This window comes from Geosmithia morbida (assembly GCF_012550715.1).
Source record: "Geosmithia morbida isolate 1262 chromosome Unknown scaffold_9, whole genome shotgun sequence".
Taxonomy (NCBI): domain Eukaryota; kingdom Fungi; phylum Ascomycota; class Sordariomycetes; order Hypocreales; family Bionectriaceae; genus Geosmithia; species Geosmithia morbida.
In genome coordinates, this window is record NW_023336196.1 from 351,913 (window position 1) to 373,497 (window position 21,585).

Genomic DNA, 21,585 nt, shown 5'->3' on the forward strand with positions numbered 1-21,585 from the left:
GGGGAGGATGAGGGGAGGGGCGCCCTTGGTGGCACTGACTGACAAGTCCGTGTCTGGCGGCAGTCCGACGGATCCATCTGTCCATAATCGGGTGAGGATACGTTTTGGTGCAATATATGTACGGAGTCATAATATGTGTGTACCTGTACTCGTATCATCCATTCTGCAGACCATCACTATTTCCTCGCGATGATGCTTGCCCGTTGCTTGTCCGTGCTGTTCTGCAGTGATGGTGAATAGTGACTGTGCTCGTACTGGAACTGCTCCGTACATGCTGGTATCGGTAGACGAATCCTACGAGTATCTATTATATGCAACCTCTAGTGATGGTGTAATGCTGTGTCCTCTGCGGTACTACGACTCGTAGATGCAATCACTTACGCGTAGCCCTGCACTCCTAGTCCGTCGTAGGACTCACTACGACAGATGTACAATTACTAGCATTGCCACTACAATCTACTCTTACAGATAAATGTCAGTCCCATCCTCTCTATAATATAATACTCGTCGTAATAGTGAGTGATGCAGCCTTGGCTGCTGCTATCCGCCTGCCCTCCTCTTCCCCCCTCCCAAAGTCCCTCTCTTCCACTCTGGCTCGCTCAAGTTCTCAAGTGTCCCCCCCCCTCCTCCTCCTCCTCCACCAAAATCTGCTACCACTACGTCGTACCTACGACGTAAATCCCACTTGCACCAATTCATTCAATTCTTGGCATCGCCTCCGGTCGTTTCTTTCTCTCATCCTACTTCCTCTAGCGATTCCTCCCCTCCTTCCTCTCTCTCGCACCACGTCGACATCGAGCCTTCCCTCCGGGCATTGCAACAGACAGAGAAGTCGACAACGACCGAATGTCTATGGCCTGGATCTGATACTTGGCTTGAAACAGTTGCCCTGTCTTCCAGCCTTCCTCTCTCCCCTTTCCGACTCGACGACGACGACGACGGCGGCGGCGGCGGCGGCGGCGGCAACGACGACAACGAAAAAAAGAAGAAGAAACCCCCCCTCCCAACTTAGGCGCTCTGCAAGGTGGCCTCTCTTCGCGGTCGAGAGCGCCATTGCGCGTCCGACTGTGCCTTGTCGGCCACGAGGCTCCGGAAAGCCATCACGACAACCGTCACAGCGTCGCTCGATATAGAGAGCCATGGCTCGTGACGAGAAGACGGCTCCGTCGCTAGACGACGACGCCACCATCGCGACCACGGGCATTTCACTATCCCCGCCAGATCCCGTCGCAACCACCCACAGGCATCATCAACATCCTCCGCCTCCTCCCTTCTACTCTGACCCTGTGAGTTTCACTTTTCGGGACGGGGGGGGAGGGTGTGAGGCCATCCGTCTTTCTATCTTTGACAGGCGAGAAGGGCCCTCCCTCCCTCCCTTCCCTCCCTCCCCGAACTATTGACCTAGCAGTTCTGACCACGGATGATGTCCCCCCTCCCCCCTCTGCAGCCTCCCTCATTCTACGATGCCCCTCCTCCCCAACCTCCTCACCCGAACCCAGACGACGTCGACGACTACGACGACGAACCAGGCGAGCCGCGACGCACCGGCCAGGACCTCCACGTCACCGACGATGACCTGCTCGAGGCCCAGGAGCTGGCCGACAAGCTGACGCTCGACGAGGTCCGCGACATCATGGACCGCGTCTACCGGGTCCACGAGCACGACCCCAACTTCCCCCTCAGCGTTCTGCAGAAGATCCGGGCCTTCCTCGACAACGAGCACCTCTTCGTCCCCCAGGACGACGTCGACGAGGAAAAGTACAGGCTTGCCGAGCACGAGCACCTGATCCGCCAGATGAAGCTCGAGGCCGCCCTCATCACCGCCAACAGCCCCTACGCCGAGGTGCGCGCCGTGGTCGACAACCGCGACGACATGTCGGCCCCCTGCTCCACCATCCGCAGCTGGGCCATCGGCCTCGTCTTCTCGCTGCTGCTGGCCTTCGTCAACCAGCTCTTCGACATCCGCCAGCCCACCATCCGCGTCATGGCCAACGTCGCCCAGCTGCTGGCCTACCCGATGGGCAAGGCCTGCGAGACCTGGCTGCCCGACCGCGGCTTCACCCTGTTCGGCGTCCGCCACTCGCTCAACCCGGGGCCCTTCCACAAGAAGGAGCACATGCTCATCACCATCATGGCCAACGTCGCCTACAACACGCCCTACACCAACTACATCATCTGGGTCCAGTACCTGCCCCAGTACTTCAACCAGCCCTACGCCGCCCACGCTGCCTACCAGATCCTCATCGCCCTGAGCACCAACTTCATCGGATACGGCATCGCCGGCATCTGCCGCCGCTTCATCGTCTACCCCTCGTACTGCGTCTGGCCCGCCTCGCTCGTCACCATCGCCCTCAACTCGGCCTTCCACATGGGCGGCGCCAACACGCCCGTCCGGGGGCCGCTGGGTACCGTGTGGCGCGTCTCGCGCATCAGGTTCTTCTACCTCATGTTCGGCGCCATGTTCGTCTACTTCTGGTTCCCGGGCTACGCCTGGATCGGCCTGTCCAAGTTCAGCTGGCTCAGCTGGATCGCCCCGGACAACCTCAACCTCAACACCGTCGTCGGCGTCAACAACGGCCTGGGCATCAACCCGTTCCCGACCCTGGACTGGAACACGCTCCTGTGGGACTCGTCGGACCCGCTCATGGTGCCCTTCTTCAGCACCATCAACCGCTTCCTCGGCGCCTTCGCCTCCATGTGGGTGGTGCTGGCGCTGTGGTACGGCAACGCGTACAACACGGGCTACCTGCCCATCAACTCGAACCGCGTCTACGACCACTTCGGCCAGCTGTACAACATCTCGCGCGCCACCGACGACCGCGGCCTGTTCGACGCCGCCAAGTACGAGTCGTACTCGCCCCCCTTCCTGGGCGCCGGCAACGTCGTCATCTACATGTTCTTCTTCGGCGTGTACACGTCGACGCTGACGTACGCCGCCCTGTACCACCGCCGCGAGATGGTGACGGGCTTCAAGGGCCTGATCAACAGCTTCGGCCGCAAGAAGTTCTTCAAGGAGGAGAGCCAGGTGCTCGACGTGCACCACCGCCTGATGAAGAAGTACGCCGAGGTTCCCGAGTGGTGGTACGCCGCCTGCCTGCTGGCCGCCCTGGGCCTGGGCGTGGCCGGCATCAAGGGCTGGGACACGCACACGTCGCCCGGCGTCGTCTTCTACGGCCTGGCCCTGTGCCTGGTCTTCGTGATACCGGTGGGGATCATCAAGGCCATGACGGGCATAGAGGTGACGCTCAACGTGCTGGCCGAGTTCGTCGGCGGCTCCTTCGTCGAGGGCAACGCCCTGGCCATGAACTACTTCAAGTCTTTCGGCTACGTCACCTGCGCCCACGCCGTGTGGTTCTCCAACGACCTCAAGCTGGCGCACTACGTCAAGATCCCGCCCCGGCAGACATTCATGGCCCAGATGGTGGCCACCTTCGTGAGCACCCTGGTCTGCGTCGGCGTCCTGAACTTCCAGATGCGCCACATCGAGGGCGTGTGCACCCCCGACGCCCAGTTCCGCCTCACCTGCCCGGGCGTCAACACCTTCTTCACCGCCTCGGTGCTCTGGGGTACCGTGGGCCCGACCAAGATCTGGGGCAAGGACGGCCAGTACACCGAGACCTTGATCGGCTTCCCCCTCGGCATCCTCATCGTCGTCTTCTTCTGGGGCCTGGCCAAGAAGTTCCCCAAGTGGACCTGGCTCCGCCAGATCCACCCCGTCGCCATCATGTACGGCGGCATCGTGTGGGCCCCCTACAACATGTCGTATGTGTGGCCTGCCGTGCCTATCGCTTACTTTTCTTGGGTGTACCTCAAGAGTCGATACTTGCCATTCTGGTCCAAGGTACGTCTTTTTTTTTTGTTCTTCTGTCTTCAAACAACACAGACAGAAAATTTGTCTACATATAGATGATCAATTCTCTCCAGCTCCCCCCCCCCCCCCCCTTCCCTCTGGCCCTTGTATATATATATACATTTACTCACTTTAAGAGATTCCCCATACTCTGCTCTGATATATATACGTTCGGCTTTTTTTGGGAAGAAAGAAAACCATCGCAGTGTGAGAAAATTACAGTATACTGACAGGGAGAAACAACAGTACAACTTTGTCCTATCTGCAGCGTGGTCATGCGGCATAGCCATCGCCGGCATCATCATCTTCTTCACCCTCCAGTGGACAGAGACGGAATTCAACTGGTGGGGCAACGACGTCCCCTACGAGGGCTGCGAAGGCGACGCCTGTACCATCAAGAAGCTTGGTGAGGGCGAATTTTTCGGTCCACCATTCGGAGAGTTTTGACCTTTTTTGTGTGTGTGTGTGTGTGTGTGTGACCATTCTAAGGGATGATGATTTCTTTGTTTCTCGTCCTTTTTTTCTCTGTTTCTCTTTCCTTTACATATCATTATTTCTAGGTCTCTCTCCCTCCCTTATCTCTCCTATTTGTATACCAAAGGAAAAGAAAGGAGAAAAGCTCGCACTTCTCTAACCTAGACCTTGAGCGCGGGTTTTTTTCTCTTTCTTTTTGGTATTCATCTCATCTGGTATTGTTTCTTCTTTTCTATAAAAAAAATCTCGTATGTGAGGACGAAGAGGGAGCAAGAGTAGATGGGAGAGGAGGGGGGGGGGAGGATTGACCCTGGCATTCGAACGCATGGAGTTTACTCTCTTTTTTTTAAGAAAAGAACCAAAGTTGGTGTTTTTCTGTTTCTTCTTTATTTGGCTAATGATGTACTCTTTTTTTTTTCCCTTCTTCTCTTTCTATATCAGGACCGCGAGGATGTGTTTTTTTTCTTTTCATTCTTACGTTTACAATCATGGACTCCTTTCTTCTTGTATGGATAAAAGGGGTGTTTTCTTTTCTTTTCGTTGGAGAGTTGGAGATCGGGGTACAGATGAGATGAGAAGAAAAAACCCTTTTTGCAAGATATGAGTGTGAAAAACGTCTTGTCGGAGCTACTATTCTCAGTTTTTTAAAAAGGGCGGAAGTAGAGAGTGTACCTTGGGTATAAGATAAGAATTCTGTCGGGAAAAAAAAAAGGGAATTGACACCAAAATTTTGAAAGCAAAAATGTATATATATATATAAAAGTGTATTGGATGGTATCAGACAGACAAATGGCGCATAATTTCACTAACTTCGTACTTTAATACCCATTCCATCCTTGTCCGTTCGTTCCATCCATTAAGACGCAAAAAAAAAGGGGAAAAAAAAGGAAAGAGGGAAAGAGGGGGAGAGAGAGTGTGGAAAAAAAACCCCCCCAAATGATATATAATACAAAAAAATTCCACCCAACATGATAACCTCACATACAAAACGTCTCAAACCTTGATGGCCTCTTCCTCATCTGGATCCTCTATACTTGTCCGCCTCTTGGCCTCTTTGACCTCCACCGTACTCGTCGTAGTCTGCTCCTGCTTCTTCTCAGCTTCATTCTCGTCCTTCTTGACCTCGGTCTCGGTCTGCTGCTTCTCATCCGCTGATGTGGGCACGTCTGGTGCTGCTGCCGGGACGTGCTGCGTCGTTGTTGTCGTCGTCGTCGTCGCCTCCTCCTTGGACCCGAATGGCCAGAGACCGCCTAGACTCCTGGTGCCCTCGCGGGCAGGGTTGACGGCCAACGGCTTGAGGACCACCTTCTCCGGACTGCCGCCCGCACTGCTGCTGTCGTCCTCTGCCATGGCGAAGTCACCAAACTCTTCGTCGTCGTCGTCCAGATCGTCGAATCCACCGGCGTTCCCCTCCTCCTCGCTGATGCGCCTCCGCACGACGCCGCGCCACCACGATCCCCTGCCGTCGTCGCCGTCGTCCAGATCGTCGTCCATGTCGTCTTCTTCTTCACCGTCATCGGCAAAGGGATCTCTGCCGTCGTCGTCATCGTCATCATCGTCGCCGTTGCCGTCGTGCAGCGTCGATGCTTCCAGGGGCTCCTCGGAGATACCCAGGTTGCTCGCGTTGCTGTTCTTATTTTTCTGGTGCATCGCCAGCCTGGCTGCTAGCTGACGCCTGGCCCGGGAGGGGGGGATGTTCAGCGGGGNGGGGGGGGGGGGGAGGGGGCGGTATCGAGGGCGGTGCCAGAGACCCCTCCGCGTTGGATGGGTCGGTGTAGGCGCGGAACTAAGAGGAGGGCCATCAGCATTACTGTCGTCCCGGAGGAGACGATCGAGACCTCGTCGAGAAGGCGAGGAAGAGAGGATGGCGGCCCCCAGCAGACGAGTATTGTAGCTCTCCAAGAAACTCCGACTTCTTCTTGGCCCTCCCTCTTCTGCATGCATGCAGGCTACAGTCCGCTGGCCGCCTAAGCTCGACCGCCCCTAGTCTCGCCACGCCTCATGCATGGAATCGAAATGAATCGTAAGGGGGGTCCATCATCACGTCCAGATCCAGCTCCGAGGCCGCGGCCACGTCAGGTGACATGGTCCCGGGCGAGTAACTTATGTGATCCTCCTCCTGCTCAAGCTGGAATGTCACTTCGCGTAGCATCCTGCCGTTCTCGTCCTCGCCGTCCTCGTCGTCCGCGTAATCGATGCTTACCTCGGAATTGACGTCATCCTCGTCGCCATCGCCGTCCTCGTCCTCCTCGTCGCTGCTGCTGCCGAAGCCCGACATGAGCGTGCCTCCGCTGATGGCGAACGGACCGATTCCGCCGTTGCCGCTGCTTTCGTTGAGCTCGGTGCCGCCGTTGAGACCAGCCTCGGCTAGCGCGTTCGATGCTACGCCTCCGGAGCCGCCAGACAAGCCCGAAAGGCCCATTCCTCCGAGCCCGCCACCGCCAATACTGCCGCCATGGCCCATGGCCACTTCGGGCCGGACGCCGCCCAGGATAGCATTGTCCCTCTCGCGCGTCTCGGCCAGCGAGCCCTCGACGTAGCTGATCCATTCCTGGCTCATGACCTTGTCCAGGACCGTCTCGGATAGGAGCTCGGGAGGGTGGCGTTCGGTGAACTTGACCACCTCCTCGGCGATCAGAGTCAGGTGGCCCATGTAGCCCATGCGGGTCTTGGTCTTAGCGTGTGACTCGTCGCTAACCTGCTGGCCCGTGATGATGGCCGCCGTGATGTCGGCCGATTCGAAGAGTGAAATGGCAAGGGTGGGGTTGTAGCCTCGGTCCATGGGGCCGTTGAATACCTGCTGCACGACGTCGTAGACGACATTGTGCAGGAAGTTGTTCCAAGGGTAGGAGAAGAAGAAGGACTAGAGGAGAAAGGTGAGCGATGTTGAATCCGAAGAATCTGGGAAACGGCACAGAAGGTGAAGTTGTCGAAGAAGAAAGAAAGGGAGAGGGGAAAAGAAAAACAAGAAGAAAACAGAAAGAAGAGGAAGAAGAAAAAGAAAAAGAAAAAAAAAAAGGGGGGGGGGGGGGGGTTACCAGAATCGTAGGTACGACACCGTGGTCGACAAACTGCATCTTCAAGAAGTCACCCACAACAGGTTTGACGGCACCCGTCCTCTCGGATTCCTGCCTGGCCTCCTCAGCTTCGGTCTCATCATGATGCTCCTTGCTGGGGACCTCCTCGTCGGCCTGCTTCTCTTCCAACGCATCCCCGTCCCTGGGCTGAGGCTCGGCCGATGCGGAGGTGGGTGAGGAAGACGCGAAGAGAGGGGCAGGGGTATCTTCGGGATGGGGGGAGAGGGGCCCCTTGTCGACATAGTTGGGCGAAGGAACCTGGATATGTGTGAGGCTGACGGGTGGTCGGCCGGTGACCGGGAGAGACAGGCCATCTTCGTCCTCGGAGGGCATGTCCGTCATGGAGCCGGTCGATGCCTTGCGCAGGTTATCAGGCCTGGCACTGGCGGAGGAGTCCGGCTCCTGAGGCGGCTCTGACAGCCTGGTCTCGGGGAGCTCTTTGGCGGGCGACAGCGAGGATGGCTTGCCCTTTAAGGGGGATAGAGGGGCGACGACCAAGTCTGGCTCCTCGAACTCGTGCTGCTGCTCCTGCTGCTCGTTGACCTTGTCGGCTGTGACAGTCAGGCGTGGGGAGCTGAGCGGCTCGTCGACGAACTCGTCATCGTTCTTGGTGATGATCGAGGTTGGCTGCGGGGCGGCAGGTAGTATGTCGTTCTCGGCCTTGACAAACTCGTGCGAGGTGTCCTCGCTCATCTCGCGGCTGGGATCGACCTCCTCAAAACCGTCGTCGTCGGCGTTGATGACCTCGAGACGGCGGCTGCCCTCGTCCTGCTGGAGGTGGGCCGAACGCATCGTCAGGTCATCCTGCGATACGTCCTCCTCGCGCTGAGGGCCCAGCTTGCCCTCCGAGCGGAGCCGCCGGCGCTCAGCATCGCGCGCGGCAATCAGGTCTTCGGATCCGACCTCGTTGAGCAGGCCCATGTTGCTGCAGTGCAGGAGCTCGGCCATGAGCTCACACGTCTTGAAGCGGTCGAAACCCAGGGGCTGCAGCTTGCCGCCAAACGTAGACTGGATGCCCGTCTTGTCGGACTGGCCGTCCACGATGAGCTTCATGAACTTCGGGACGTTGTCGGCAAACAGGCGAAGCAGGTGACCCAGGTAGATGGGGTCGTGACTCGATGGGGGCAGATTGGTACCCGTGCCGACGTCGGGGTCGTAGTCTGAGTTGTTCTTGCGGATGACCTCGATGACGATGCCGACACCGACGGTGAGGGGGTTTCCTCCGTTGAGCATGTAGCCGATGAGCTGCTCGACGCAAGGCTTGGAGACGAGCTGGCGGGTGAGCTCGTTGGGACCGATACATTGCTGCTCGTTCTGGGAGGCGTTGGCCGAGATGGTGATGATGGCCTTGATGAAATCACCGGCAGCGGTCTGGACCACCCAGCTGTGCTCGGGGCTGAGGAAGGACAGGAGGGAAGGGATGAGGTCCTTGGCATAGAGCCACTGCGGGGGTGGATGTCAGCATCATTCATATCGCGGTCTTGAGGCGCGGCGACACAGAGCACACCTAGTGTGGAGGATGCCGGGGGCTTTGGAAGAAAAGATGACGACATACCTCTACGACACCCTGACCTCCTTCGCTCCGGTCAAGAGCGATGATCTTGAGCAACAGATCCATAATCATGGGGCACTCGACGTGATTAAGCAGTCTGGGGACGACATTTGGGAGGGTGCGCAACAGGTCCATCATCTCGTCCGTCTTCTTGTCAAAGAGGGACTCGTTCACCTTTGTGAAGTAGCTGGCCTGGAGAGGGTCGAGGGGGGAATCGCGCTCGAGGAAGCGCCAGAAGTCGACGATGAGCTGGCGGTTCTCGGTCAGGGCCTCGTAGATGGACCAGGTCTCTGAGCTGAGGACCTCGCAGGCGACGAATGCGTAACGGTTGCGTCGCTTGTCCTGCTCGTCGGGATCTTCATTATTGTTATCGCCATCGCCATCGTCACCGTTGGCCGAAGCCCGCGACGAGGCGCGCGGTCGCGAAAACGGCAGCAGGCGGGTCTTGGGCCTCCCGGAGCCCAGTCCGTCGTCGGCGTTGTCGTCGGGGGTCTCGAAGCGCTCGAGCTTGGGGGCGACGGCGTATTCTAGAAGCCTCTGGAGGATGGCGTCCCCGCGCAGGTACTCGATGAGCTTATGGTTGTGCTGCTTGAGCTCCTGGATCAGGTCGCTCTCGTCCAGCAGCTCCTCGAGGGTGTAGTCTGGCTTATCGAGTATGGTATCAATGGTTGATATGTTGGCGTACCCGCCAAATCTCCAAAACATGGTGGGCGTAGAAGTCTTTCTCTCCCGGCGGAAGAGGGAGAGGGCGGGGGAGAGGAGGAGAGGAGGGGTCGAGATCACGGCGCTGGGCGAGTGTGGCTCTGCCGTAACACTGCACCAGCACCGGTGGGAGGTAAAGGGGAGTAGTGAGAGATGGCTTGTCTTCAGGCCTCAGCAGCCCATGTAACGGTCTGGCAAGGCAATGGTTGCGAGGTTGTCTGTCTCCTGTATCGCCTCTCTCTTTTTTCTTCTTCTTCTGGCCTTGTTATAGCAACGTCGTCTTCCCCTTTTCTGTCGATTACCAATTTCTCGATGCGCCTTGTCGGGGGGGGGAAAAAAGTGGAATTAAAGAAGGAAGGATAGATCAAAAGGAGAGACGATGATGGCTCCGAAGCGTTGGAGGGCGGGTACCTCTGTTGTGGCAGCAGGGCAGGGCACAGAATTTAGGGCGGTTGTTGTCGTTGTGACGGATGGGGAGATCGTTTTATGCTTCGGTGCGCGTGCACGTCTCAGGCAGGCTGGTGCTTCAGAGCAACGAAGGGAAGAGCAAGAAAAAAAATTTAGGGAAAGAAGGGGAAGCAGAGGGAAGATAAGATGACCGTATGGGGTTGATATGATGATGGAACCGTGGAATCTAGACACGGTCGCTGGGTGAGAAACGAGTCGAGAGGTTATTTTGGTAACGGGGGACGTAACGGGGCACTTGTCTGCCCAGGCTGTCGTCAGTCCTTGGGTCCTTGGGTGGTCCGGGCATGCTGAGGTCTTGGTGAGTGCAGGTGAGCATTACATGTACAGGCGAGTGTTTCGGGGGAGGGGGATACGGTGGCTATAGGGGCCTGCAGCTTATTAGGTATCAGGTACCTATAGGTTCTAGTAGGGTAGGACCTATTGAGTGGGTGGTCACTGCTATCGTAGTAGGTGCCCGTAGCTAGGGGTCCGGTCGTCTAGTCGGGTGCTCCGTACAGATTAATCTGTACAGATTACAGATTGCTTAGTACTCTATCATCGCTGGGCCACCTATTCCTCGTATAATATTACTGCTGTTACTCCTAGAGATTCGTGGGATTACAAAGCCTCCATCTCTCCCAAGCTTCTCCCTTCCCGATACTCTGTTTCACTCCTTTCCCCGTCGACGCCCAACGTGGCCAGCATAATTCGACTTGCGCGTGTGTGTGCGTGTGCACGCGTGCACGAGCCCAGTGTTTGTGCAATCCTACGGTTTGGGAGTATCAGGAGCATTTTTTATTCATCAATCGTATCGTCGCGTCCATTCGATGGATATTACACCACTAGTACTCAATACTTTTTCTCATCTCACGAGACTACTTCCGAGCATACAGTACAGATTGCTCCGCGATATATTCAGATTACTCAATCATAGATTGTCTGCCACTCCGTATTAGCGTTAATAACTCCAAACGGTCTCCATCGCTCTCGTCGCAAGTGATAACGTCAACTGTGCCGACCATGGATCAATCTCGTCATCTCTCATGGGCAGCCGGTGCGGGGGCGCCTGATGGATGGAGCCTGCCCACTGCCCACTGCCCACCCACGACTCGTATGGGGGACTGGGTACCTGGATACCCTGCAAACCCCAGTACCCAGCGTCAGCCTTTCAGCACTCTATTGTAGCCTACGAGGTCCAGGCAGCCGCGGGCGGGCGGGAAGCCAAATTACAGGGTCCCCGCTAGCTGAGATAGATCGACGTGACGTGTTCCGAGACTACTTGTCTGAGATGTAATATTATCAACTCGGCACCATCATCTCCATCTTGTTCTTTTGTATGTTTTGCATGGATAGTTTCTGTTTCCTTCTCTTTCTCCTCTGCATCCTGTAAATGTATATAAAGAACAGAGACTCTGCATGTATACTGTACGCGTACGCATCGAACTCTCTCGACAGGGGAGGGGGGGGGGGGGGGGGGGGGGGGGGGGGGGGGGGGGGGGGGGGGGGGGGGGGGGGGGGGGGGGGGGGGGGGGCGACTCCGCTGAAACGTGGCAATGCGTGTTGCAGCAAGCAGCCTTGGGGTTTAAACCAGTGCCACGTTTTCACCCCGGACATATTACTTGCTCTACTCGTACATGTATGTAGGCCTCGGCAAATGGGCGAGATGTGCTGTTCTTGTTCCGTCTCTCCGTATCTCTCTCCGTATCTCTATCTTCTTCTCCCTTTCTTTGCTTGTACCGCTGTAGAGAGAACAAGAGAGAGAAGGGGGGGGGGGGGGGGGCTTCGTGGTGAAAAAAAAGGAAACATGCATAAACCACGACTGAAGCGGTGAGACCTACTGTCCTCGTGTACAAATACCCTAGGCTGCTGACCTTCTATGCCCATTGCTGCGTGCCCTTTCGAAGCACATGCACGAGATGCACAGGTGTGAAGCGACGCTGAGGATGCATGCAGTCTTGTGTGTGCGTATATATATATATATATATATATATGTGTGTGTGTGTGTGTATATTGTCTAGCAACACCATATACAGGATGGTACTGGTTTGTCATCATACCACATTCATAGCCCTGAGCCCCTTATCCAGCTCACCACAAACCTCCTCGGACGTAGCAAAGTCTTTGAGGAGCACCCCCCTCCACCAGCCATACCACTCCGCCACCTCTGCGAGATCCGCCTCGGCCCCGAGTGCCAGCCACTCTTCCAGCTTGGCATTCCACATGGGCAGCACGTTCTGCGCCAGCACCTCTGCGAGCGCCCGCTTCCCCAGAACGCCTTCCCACTTCAGCACGCCCGTGAGCGCAGGCAGGTAGGGTTCCTGGTCGGCTGGGTCGACGCGGAAGTTGGCCCGGAGGTAGCGTCCCATGGCGGGGAGGACGTGCGACATGGTCAGTCGCCGCCACTCGTCGTCGCCCAGGACCTCCTTCCAATTCGTCAGTCCCGGGACGACGCCTCTCTCGTACTCCCATGCGCCTGTGAGCTGGCGGAATTTCCTCTTGACGCCTGACACGAGGCCTGTTCCCTTGGGATCGAGGTGATATGCCGGCAGATAGGGGAGCCAGGGAAACAGCCATGTATGCGGAAGGTCGTGGCCCTGCCGCTGCTTCCTCTTCTTGGGATTCCAGTCCGACAGGGCGGCCTCGAGGCGGCGCACGACATTGTCTACGACCTGTGCGCGCACAAAGGGGGGGAGGAGGTCCGTCCAGCTCTCCAGCAGGGTGAGCATGGCTGTGGGCTCTAGAGGGTCCCACGATCGTATGGCTGAGAGCACGCGTGGCAGCCAGATCTTGTACATCATGCTCTCGTAGGGCGTCGTCTTCCGGTGGTGTGCACGGTACACGTCGTCCTCGTTCGTGGCCGGCACTGTGTCCCACTTGCTCACGGCTCCGGGGGCGGACGACCTGATCAGCAGGCCCGATATGCTGGAGAGGTCCGTGGAGAACTTGGACGGCTCCCGGAGCGGGTCCCACTCAGCCTCGCGTAGAAACGGGTGGATAGCCGCAACGGCGATGTCCACCAGGTCCGCCGTCGCCGCCCCGGCTTCGACGGGCTTCCGTAGACACCCGATGACCTGGTCCCACTCCGTAGCCGATACGAGCTCCTTCGAGACGAGGTCCGAGAAGACCTGGAGCTTCTCAAAGTCACTCCGCAGGTCCTCCACCTCCTTCTCCCGCCCCTTCAGCTCCAAGTCCACCCACGCTTTACGCTCCGACAGGCTGCGCCACTCCTCCGAGAAGGCCATGAGGTCCGCCTGCGCGCGCTTGACCAGCTTGCGAGCCTCGATGACCTCGGTCGATTCGGGAACCCCGCCGGCCGCGGGCGTCATGATGCCGCTGGCCGACGTGAGCATCTTGCCGCCGGGGCCCGTCATATCCAGTATCGGGGTGAATGCGTCGGGTATGTGCAGGCCCGGTGCCGAGGCCTTGAGCTCCTCGGCCGTGAGGTACCTGGTCTTGGACTTGCGCGATGTGCTGCTACCCGTGACGCTGTCAAACGCCCCGGCAATCGTCTTGTTCCTGGCCGCCGCCTTCCTCTTGCGCCGCCTCTTCTCCTCCTCCTCATCCGAGTCGACGACCACCTCGCCGCGCAGCTTGGCCTGCCTCTTCTCCTCCTGACGCTCCTGCTTAGACTTTTCCTTGACGGCTCCCAGACCGGCTCCCTGGGGCCGCAGGTTCGCCTCGACAATCACATTCCGTCCTTGCCCCTCCTTACCGAGACCCTGGCCGTCGACGTAACCCATCTTGGCCATCATCTTGGCACCGAAGCCCATCGCCTTGCCCTTGCCCTTGCTCTTAGCGCCAAAGGAGCTCAGCTGGGGTTTATTTCGTGGGGGCGACTTGCCACCGTTAGGATCCTTCAACACGGGCTCATGCGCAGAAGACGGGACAAAGCCTTGCCCCAGGACACCGGGCCCGTCAAACTTGGTCTTGGGTAGCGAGGGGGCGGTGTCGGCGGAGGCTGCCTTTTGAAACGTCATCCGCGGCCGCATGCCTGACCCGCCTGTGCCTCTGCCGAACCCAAGGCCGGCACCACGGCTGCTTTCCTCGTCCTCGTCTTCTTCGTCGTCGTCGTCATCGTCTTTCTCGTCCAAGGACGGGTTCATAGATCCGTTTCCGAGCACGGGCCGGTTGTCTTCGTCATCGTCGCCTTCGTCGCTGCTCCCCTCAGCCTGCTCGGCGCCTTTGGATACAAAATTCATGCCCCGGCTGCGCAGGTTCTTCTTCTTCCACTTCTTGCCGGGTCCCTCGTCCTCGCTGTCCGAGGCAAAGATACCCAACGCGGCCTTCTCCTTGTTGCTGTCCGCTAGTCGACGCTTCTTACGGGGGTTGAAGTCACCAAAGTCATCGTCTTCCGGGTCTACACCTGGGATGCGGTACTCGTCCTCGGATTCGGAAGCTGATGATGAGTAGTCGGCGGCTGTCGTCTTGTTGAGCCTCGAAGGTGCAAAGGGACGCGTAGACGAGTCCATGGTGGCCGGCGGCGGCAAATCGCTCGAACGTGCAGTTTCTCGAGAGGATTGTAGTTGTAGAATCTGAGAACAAGGCACGCCGTTTGTCCTTCTACACGCTTCACCTTTTTGTTGTGACCATGATAGAAAGAAAATGAAGAAAGAACCGGTCAAGAAACAAAGATGCTTCTTTCAGCCAAGGTCACTTATGACATGCGACAGCTTTGCTACGAGGCTCTAGGCTCCTGGCCATTTGCTATTACGCGACAAGTAACTTTTTGCTTATCGCCACGTGATCTTGGAGGGATATCTTACCCTATATACGGAGTACTCCGTACAGCTCTAGGAAACCAGGGGAAGAGTAGCCGTACAGGTAAAAGTGACAGTCACAATATCAGGAAAATAAGTGTTTGATTGATCAAGTTCTGTTCTGTACCCTCCACATGCCGTGAATGTTTGTCTTCTGATGTTCATGGCGTGTGTTTGGTGCATTTCCTTATGTCGTTTGAGGCCTATCTGTTTCTTAACGTACATCAGTATTACACACCTGGTGATGGATAGTGTCTGTTTTTGTACACTGAGAGGATTGCCAACCTATCTCCATCCTACAAAGTAAACATAGAAAGAGGGGTGAGATCCAGAAGTAAATAAACACCTTATCGTAATCAGCTAATACTGCCACATATATCTCAGCCCAATCCATCATTATCAAGAAGCCCAGTTGGACATGTGGTGGGAAGCACGATGACAGCGGGTGCTCGTTTCTGGGGCGATGAGATTGGGAGAAGGTACGCTACGGGCACAAAGCCTAATAAACGACAACGGCAGGGACCATTCGAGATGCCACTGATTTGTTCATAGGACTGTAGTAGCAGAGCCATGAACCTCTCATACTAGTAGCAGGTTACTCTTTGACCAGTACATCATCTAGATAGAGGTTTTCTACGAAAAAAAAAAGACAAGATTTTTCGCTGCTTGGGAGGCAGCAGTACTGTTGTCAAATCAGGCGACGACGCTAACATTGGCCGTCGGGTCGGTTTGCCCGCGCTTTGGGGGTTTGTTGACATTTGGCATTTTCCCCTGCACCGACCAGTGGGACAAATTCATTTACCCACATCTACTATTATTATTCGTGCTACTCCGTACAGAGTAATAGTTCTCCCAAGCTTCCATTCTCTCTGCAACGGACCTTCTTGTGCATATTGTTTTATTCCTCTCCGGATTTGTGTTGATACCTTTGAGCGCATTTATATTCCCTTTATCCTAACGGTAAGCGATCTCGGAACCCTATCGTCGTCATATTCTTCTTTCTCTTCCTCCTTGAGAGGCGCACACCCCACATAACCAGGCCGCTCTCCCCTTCATCTCCCCTTCTCCCATGAATGTCTTGTGTGAGCAGGCGCGCTGACTGGGATAGGATAACGTGTTTGGTGCTCGGTCTTTCGTCCTTGCCTATACCAACCTGGTCCCTTTGCCAGGATCCCTAAGCTGTCTGTCCCCTTTACCTTCAGGTACGTTCTCCCACCGCGAGTGTGTGAGTGTGTTCTGCTTTACCTGTCCTCCTGGCTGGCAATATGTGCGCCTCTCTTATAGGACGGGAAATAAGAGGCGTCTAGTGGTCCTGCCTAGGTGTATTGGAAATGGCTTCCGGATGCTGACTAAATTATAGGCATAGCACCGGCGATATCGATATTCGACTGACAAATTCCCGTACGCACACCACAGCCGATCGCACATCATGGCCGACGAGGAGGACTACAGCTCCCTCCCGTTACCGGACAGATTCACACACAAAATCTGGAAGGTGCGGAAAGCAGCGTACGAAGATGCCGCCAAGCAATTTTCCGTCTCCCCAGACGAGGACGACCCTTGCTTCCGACCCTTCCTAAACGACCCCAGTCTGTGGAAGTCAGCCGTCACCGACTCCAACGTCGCCGCCCAGCAGGATGGCATCGTTGCCCTGTGCTCGTTTCTCAAGTACGGTGGGCGCAACTGCTGCGTACGAACGCGCGGTGGTACTGTCACGGCCATCGTCGAGAAGTGCCTTTCGTCCACCCGAGCCGCCACGAAGCAGAACGCCATCGAGGCCCTGCTCCTCTATATCGAGCTCGATGTTTCCGGCCCTATCATCGAAGACATGATTCCAGGCCTCTCAAACAAGGTGCCCAAAAATGTCGCGGCCACGCTCAACGCCTTGACACAGATCTTCCACAACTACGGCTGCAAGGTCGTCGACCCCAAGCCCGTCCTTAAGTGCCTCCCCAAGGTGTTCGGTGCCGCCGACAAGAATATCCGTGCCGAGGCCACCAGCCTCACAGTCGAGCTGTACAGGTGGCTGCGCGAGGCCATGAAGCCCATGTTCTGGGGTGAGCTCAAGCCGACTCAGCAGACTGACCTGGAGGCACAGTTTGAGAAGATCAAGGCCGAGGGCCCACCAAAGCAGGAACGCCTCCTGCGGTCCCAGCAAGCGGCGTTGGATGCTGCCCCCGAGGGCGGCGATGGTGGAGGCGACGATGATGGCGGCGAGGACGAAGATCCCGGGGAGATGGACGCCTTTGACCTGGCTGAGCCGCAGGATGTTCTCAAGAAGATCCCTCCCAACTTCTCCGAGCAGCTGGCTTCCTCAAAGTGGAAGGACCGCAAGGAGGCTGTGGAGGCACTGTACCAGGCGGCCGACGTGCCACGCATCAAGGATGGCGATTACAACGAGGTCGTTCGCGGTCTTGCCAAATGCATGAAAGACGCCAACGTCGCCGTCGTCACCCAAGCAGCTCTTTGCGTTGATGTGCTGGCCAAGGGTCTTCGGAAGGCCTTTGGAAAGTACAGACCCGTCATCACACAACCGATCCTTGACCGACTCAAAGAGAAGAAGGCCACCGTGGCGGATGCCCTTGGCGCTGCCCTTGACGGCGTCTTTCTGTCTACCAATCTGAGCGAATGTTTGGAAGACATCACGGCCTACCTCAGCAACAAAAACCCCCAGGTCAAGGAGGGCACTATGAAGTTCCTCATCCGTTGCCTGCGGACTACGCGCGACGTCCCCGCCAAGCCAGAGATCGTCTCGGTGTGCGAGAGCGGGAAGAAGCTGCTCGGTGAATCGAGCCCGGCACTTCGCGATGGCGGTGCAGAGATCCTGGGAACCATCATGAAGATTATTGGAGAGCGCGCCATGACACCTTACATAGATGGCCTGGACGACATCCGCAAGACCAAGGTCAAGGAGTTCTTCGAGACGGCCGAGGTCAAGGCCAAGGAGAAGCCCAAGCCCAAGCCTGCCGCCGCACCTCCCAAGGCGGCTGCTGGCCCGGCAAAGAAGATGGTTCCCGGTAAGAGGCCGGCGGCTAAGAAGCCGGCAGCACCAGCCGCTGCAGAGCCCCCCTCCAGCCCACCAAAGACCGCACCGGCCGGAGGCAAGCTCGGCCTCCCGAAGTCGGGTGGCCTTGCTGGCCTGAAGGCCCCACAGAGACGCCTTGGCGCCCCGGGGCCTGCCTCGCCACGCCGTGCACCCGCGGGACCCCCGGTGATGCCCCCTGAAGACGACGCACCACCGCCGCAGCCCCGCAGCGGTCTCACCAGAGGCCTGACAGGCCGATCGCTGGCAAAGCCCGCATCCGCAGCACCGCAGATGCCGCCCGAGTCACCGCCGCCGGCTAGCGGCCTGACAGCGGCAGAGCGCGCAGAGCTAGATGAGCTGCGTGCTTCCAACGACCGCTACTCTCGCCAGGTAGACGACATGAGGCAGGAGCGCAGCAAGTTCATGACGGAGATCCAAGAGCTCAAGAACCAAAACGCTGGACTGATCGAGGACCACACTCGTGATGTGCTGAGCATCAAGGCTAAGGAGACGCAGCTGGTGCGCGCGCGCAGCGACGCCGAGGCGGCTGAGCAGGTCAATGAGCGTCTAAGGCGGGAGCTAGAGCGTCTCAAGAGGGCTCTCAGTCGCGCCGAGGGCCTAGGTGCTCCGTCGTCAGGAAGCGGTGGTATGACCAGCCCCGTCGTCACTTCGCCCGTCAACACCAACTACGACGACGTCGGCATCTTCCGCGACTCCGGGGGTGCTGCTACTTCTTCCTCCAGCAGGCACCGCGCCAGCTTCACGAGCACCATGTCGGAGGAAAAGGAGAACGGTGCCGAGGCCGGCGGTGCCGGCGCAGGCTACTATCCCCCCCGCAACAAGGCTCTCAGTCCGGAAATGCGGTACGCTGGAAGCACCCCTTCCTCGGGACGGGGGTCGCCGGCCCGCGGGTTCAGGAGTAGCCGCGAGCGTGGATACGACGATGGCGCCGACTCCGGCGCTACCCCTGCCTCTGCTGGGAGCTACGGTCTCTCTAGGGATAGGCCTTCAGCAATGGGCCCGCCTCAGCCCTCGGGCAATGGGAACGGGCAGGAGAGTTGGAAGAGGGCCGCTGAGGTGACGAGTCAGCTGAAGGCGCGTATTGAACAGATGAAGGTGAGTTCTTCCGTGTGTTGCCGCCCACTACTGATGAGCTGAGAAGCATGGTTACTGACAAAGATACCTGAATAGGCCAAGCAGGGATATGGTCGTTCATGAACAATACACGCGAAGGAAATTTGATGTTAATACAAGTTACTTTCTTTTCTTCTCCTCCTTCTTCTTCCTCCTCTCTTTCTTATTTAATTTATTTATTATCACGCTGTCTTTGATGACTAGGGAAGAAAAAAAAAGTGTGGGAAGGATGCATCATTATTACTGTTTACTTTGTTTTTCATGTTAACGAGGCGTTGGACTCATACCCCCTTGATGCTGATGGGCTAAAACTATGATATACCAAAAAAGAGTAATGGAGTGGGTTCGAAGCGCGTGTTCCTTAGTTTGATCTATCATCCCTGCCCTGGCCCTTCTCTCCGCGTTTGCCCTCATCCTCTTTGTCGTTGTCACCCTTGCCGTCTTCCTTCTTTTCAGAGTCACCCGCATCTTGGCTCTCATCCTTTTTGTTGTCCTTGTTGTCTCTCTTGCCATCCTTCTTGCCGTCATCTTTCTTTGACTTTTCTGGATCATCACCTTTGCCCTCGCCCTTGTGCTTCTCGCCGTCCTTCTCGTCACTCTTGGATTCCTTCTTCTCCTTCTCCTCGGCCCGCTTCCTCTCCTTCTCCTCAGCCTCCACCTTGACCCAATCAGTTTCCGTATCCGCCAATCCCGGCTGTCCCATGCTCGACCGCAGGTAATCCACGCTGAGCCTCTTGGACTTTTCTATCTCTGCGCGCCCGACAAGGGACACACCAATTGCTATCCCGACCATGGCCGTCAGGAGGAAACGGTAGTGCCCGTACCACGGTGGGGTCCAGCCGCGCTTGCAGGCCTGCGAGTCGGCAAAGTATAAGCCTACAAAGGCGGCGAACTGGACCGTCAACCCGAACTCTATTGGCAGGTAGAGGGTCGGCCAAGCTACTGCAGGAGCGGCGACGCCCATTGCGTATCGGAAGCGGGTGCGGTCGGCCAGGGGCGCCTTTTCGGCGTATTCGAGACCCTGATGCCAGATGTTTAGACGGGGCTCCCTGCACGTATATAGAGAGAGTGTGTAGTCTCTTACCCAGTGAATTGCTCCTAGAAAGGAGATGATCATGGCGCCGTATCCTAGCTGCACGGGCTCCAAGATGGACAGCATGTGCTGTGCCTTGTCGTGATTCGTGAACATGATGTTGCCGATGCTACTTCCCGTCGGGTACGTCTTTGCCAGATCCCATCCCAGGTAGAGGGTTGACATGGAGGTGGCCAGGTAGGGGACCGTGCCGGCTAGACCCAGCAGGTGTGATTCTTTGGGGATGTCGCCGAGTCTGAATGCTTCCCTGACAATGTTCTGTCCGTGTGTTAGAATCTCTCCTGGAATCCTATCTCCGACCCCCAAGATTAGCATACTAGATCATGCTTGACTCCCTCGTTGACGCCCGGTTCCGAACCAGGCAGCGTGTGCTCCTCAAAGAGCGGACGCGTCGAGCTATCGATCGACACGCGGGCGGGGTCTGACTCGAGCTTTTGCTGGGCTAGCTTGCGCTCGGCCTCACGGTCAATAGAGGACTGTGGACGGCCGTCTTTGCTGTTGCAGAGTCTGCTCGAACTCGAGAAGAGTGTTACTGGTGCTTGGCCCAAGGCCGGGCGTCTCTGCTGGTGAAGGCGGGGGACGAGGGTTCGTTGCGCTGGTGGCCGCAGGAAGCGGGCCAGAGACGGGTTGGCTCTATACGGCATTGCTACCGGTGTCGAAGGATTCGAATGCAAAAAGTGGTCTTCACCGGTTGTTACAATCGAAGTTGGGTCACGAAACGATCAATAGCAGCGCGCCGCTTGGCAAGGGAAGAAAGGTGACGGGAAGACATTGTAAGAGGGCCGACTATATATTGATCAAGATTCAGCGAGCCAATGGCCGTGGCTATAAACGAGTTGTCGACGTCACCATGCCAAACACCAAAACAAAGTGCGAGCTGGCAATACATCATCAAATGGTGATGCCTATGCCGTGCCAAGAATACGAAGGTCTTACGTCGTACGGGATGAATGCATGGGAAATTTGTCTGGTAAATTTGGGTCCCACGACCCTCCATTGAGGAATACTGACGTCATCAACCACTTGCCATGTTTCGTTTCGCCTTACAAGCATTGAGGTCACTAGCAACGCCGGATCTATACGCCATTTTCATCGTGGGTTTTGCTATCAACGCGCCCGCTTTGAGGGAAGACTTCGACGGAAATGTGGGCAGCATAGTAGAAAGCCTCCATCACTCCGTACCATCCTTCGCATTGACCTGGCCGTCCTTGATGAACAGCTTTCCATTTCTCCTGGATGATCGGCTTCCATGCTCTCACGAATTGAGCAATAGTGGGGGTAGTTCTAGTGGTTAACGGGCTTCATCACAGCGCTATCGTCCACTACCGTAGATATGGCGTAGCACTGAGCACACCGATCGTGCTCGCTAGAACCGAGCTTTCTCCCCTGCAATGCCCTACTCTTCTAAATCGCCTGATTGGGCGGCCCCTCCCCGACCGATGTCAGCCCAAGTCCAACTTGTTGTACGGCTTGC

At 57.0% G+C, this 21,585-nt stretch overlaps 5 protein-coding genes across 5 annotated transcripts; 2 read left to right on the top strand and 3 right to left on the bottom strand.

The window, feature by feature from the left end:
* Nucleotides 1-1,423: 1,423 nt before the first annotated feature.
* Nucleotides 1,424-4,297, top strand: GMORB2_7635 (OPT oligopeptide transporter protein; the record flags this gene model as incomplete). The annotated part of the gene is made up of 2 exons (XM_035469600.1): nucleotides 1,424-3,841; nucleotides 4,097-4,297. The coding sequence occupies 2 exons, from the start codon at nucleotides 1,424-1,426 to the stop codon at nucleotides 4,295-4,297; spliced, it is 2,619 nt and encodes an 872-aa protein (XP_035320694.1).
* Nucleotides 4,298-5,317: 1,020 nt separating this feature from the next.
* GMORB2_7636 (SIT4-associating protein SAP185/190) lies at nucleotides 5,318-9,658 on the bottom strand (the record flags this gene model as incomplete). The annotated part of the gene is made up of 4 exons (XM_035469601.1): nucleotides 5,318-6,110; nucleotides 6,409-7,187; nucleotides 7,363-8,844; nucleotides 8,957-9,658. The coding sequence occupies 4 exons, from the start codon at nucleotides 9,656-9,658 to the stop codon at nucleotides 5,318-5,320; spliced, it is 3,756 nt and encodes a 1,251-aa protein (XP_035320695.1).
* A 2,495-nt stretch (nucleotides 9,659-12,153) lies between these two features.
* Nucleotides 12,154-14,571, bottom strand: GMORB2_7637 (tuftelin-interacting protein 11; the record flags this gene model as incomplete). Its single annotated transcript, XM_035469602.1, has 1 exon — nucleotides 12,154-14,571. One exon carries the CDS (start codon nucleotides 14,569-14,571, stop codon nucleotides 12,154-12,156), a length of 2,418 nt encoding a protein of 805 aa, XP_035320696.1.
* Nucleotides 14,572-16,288: 1,717 nt separating this feature from the next.
* On the top strand, nucleotides 16,289-19,102 carry GMORB2_7638 (cytoskeleton-associated protein 5; the record flags this gene model as incomplete). The annotated part of the gene is made up of 2 exons (XM_035469603.1): nucleotides 16,289-19,000; nucleotides 19,076-19,102. The coding sequence occupies 2 exons, from the start codon at nucleotides 16,289-16,291 to the stop codon at nucleotides 19,100-19,102; spliced, it is 2,739 nt and encodes a 912-aa protein (XP_035320697.1).
* A 277-nt stretch (nucleotides 19,103-19,379) lies between these two features.
* On the bottom strand, nucleotides 19,380-20,755 carry GMORB2_7639 (Protein of unknown function (DUF3429); the record flags this gene model as incomplete). Its single annotated transcript, XM_035469604.1, has 2 exons — nucleotides 19,380-20,369; nucleotides 20,429-20,755. 2 exons carry the CDS (start codon nucleotides 20,753-20,755, stop codon nucleotides 19,380-19,382), a joined length of 1,317 nt encoding a protein of 438 aa, XP_035320698.1.
* Between the last annotated feature and the right edge of the window lie 830 nt (nucleotides 20,756-21,585).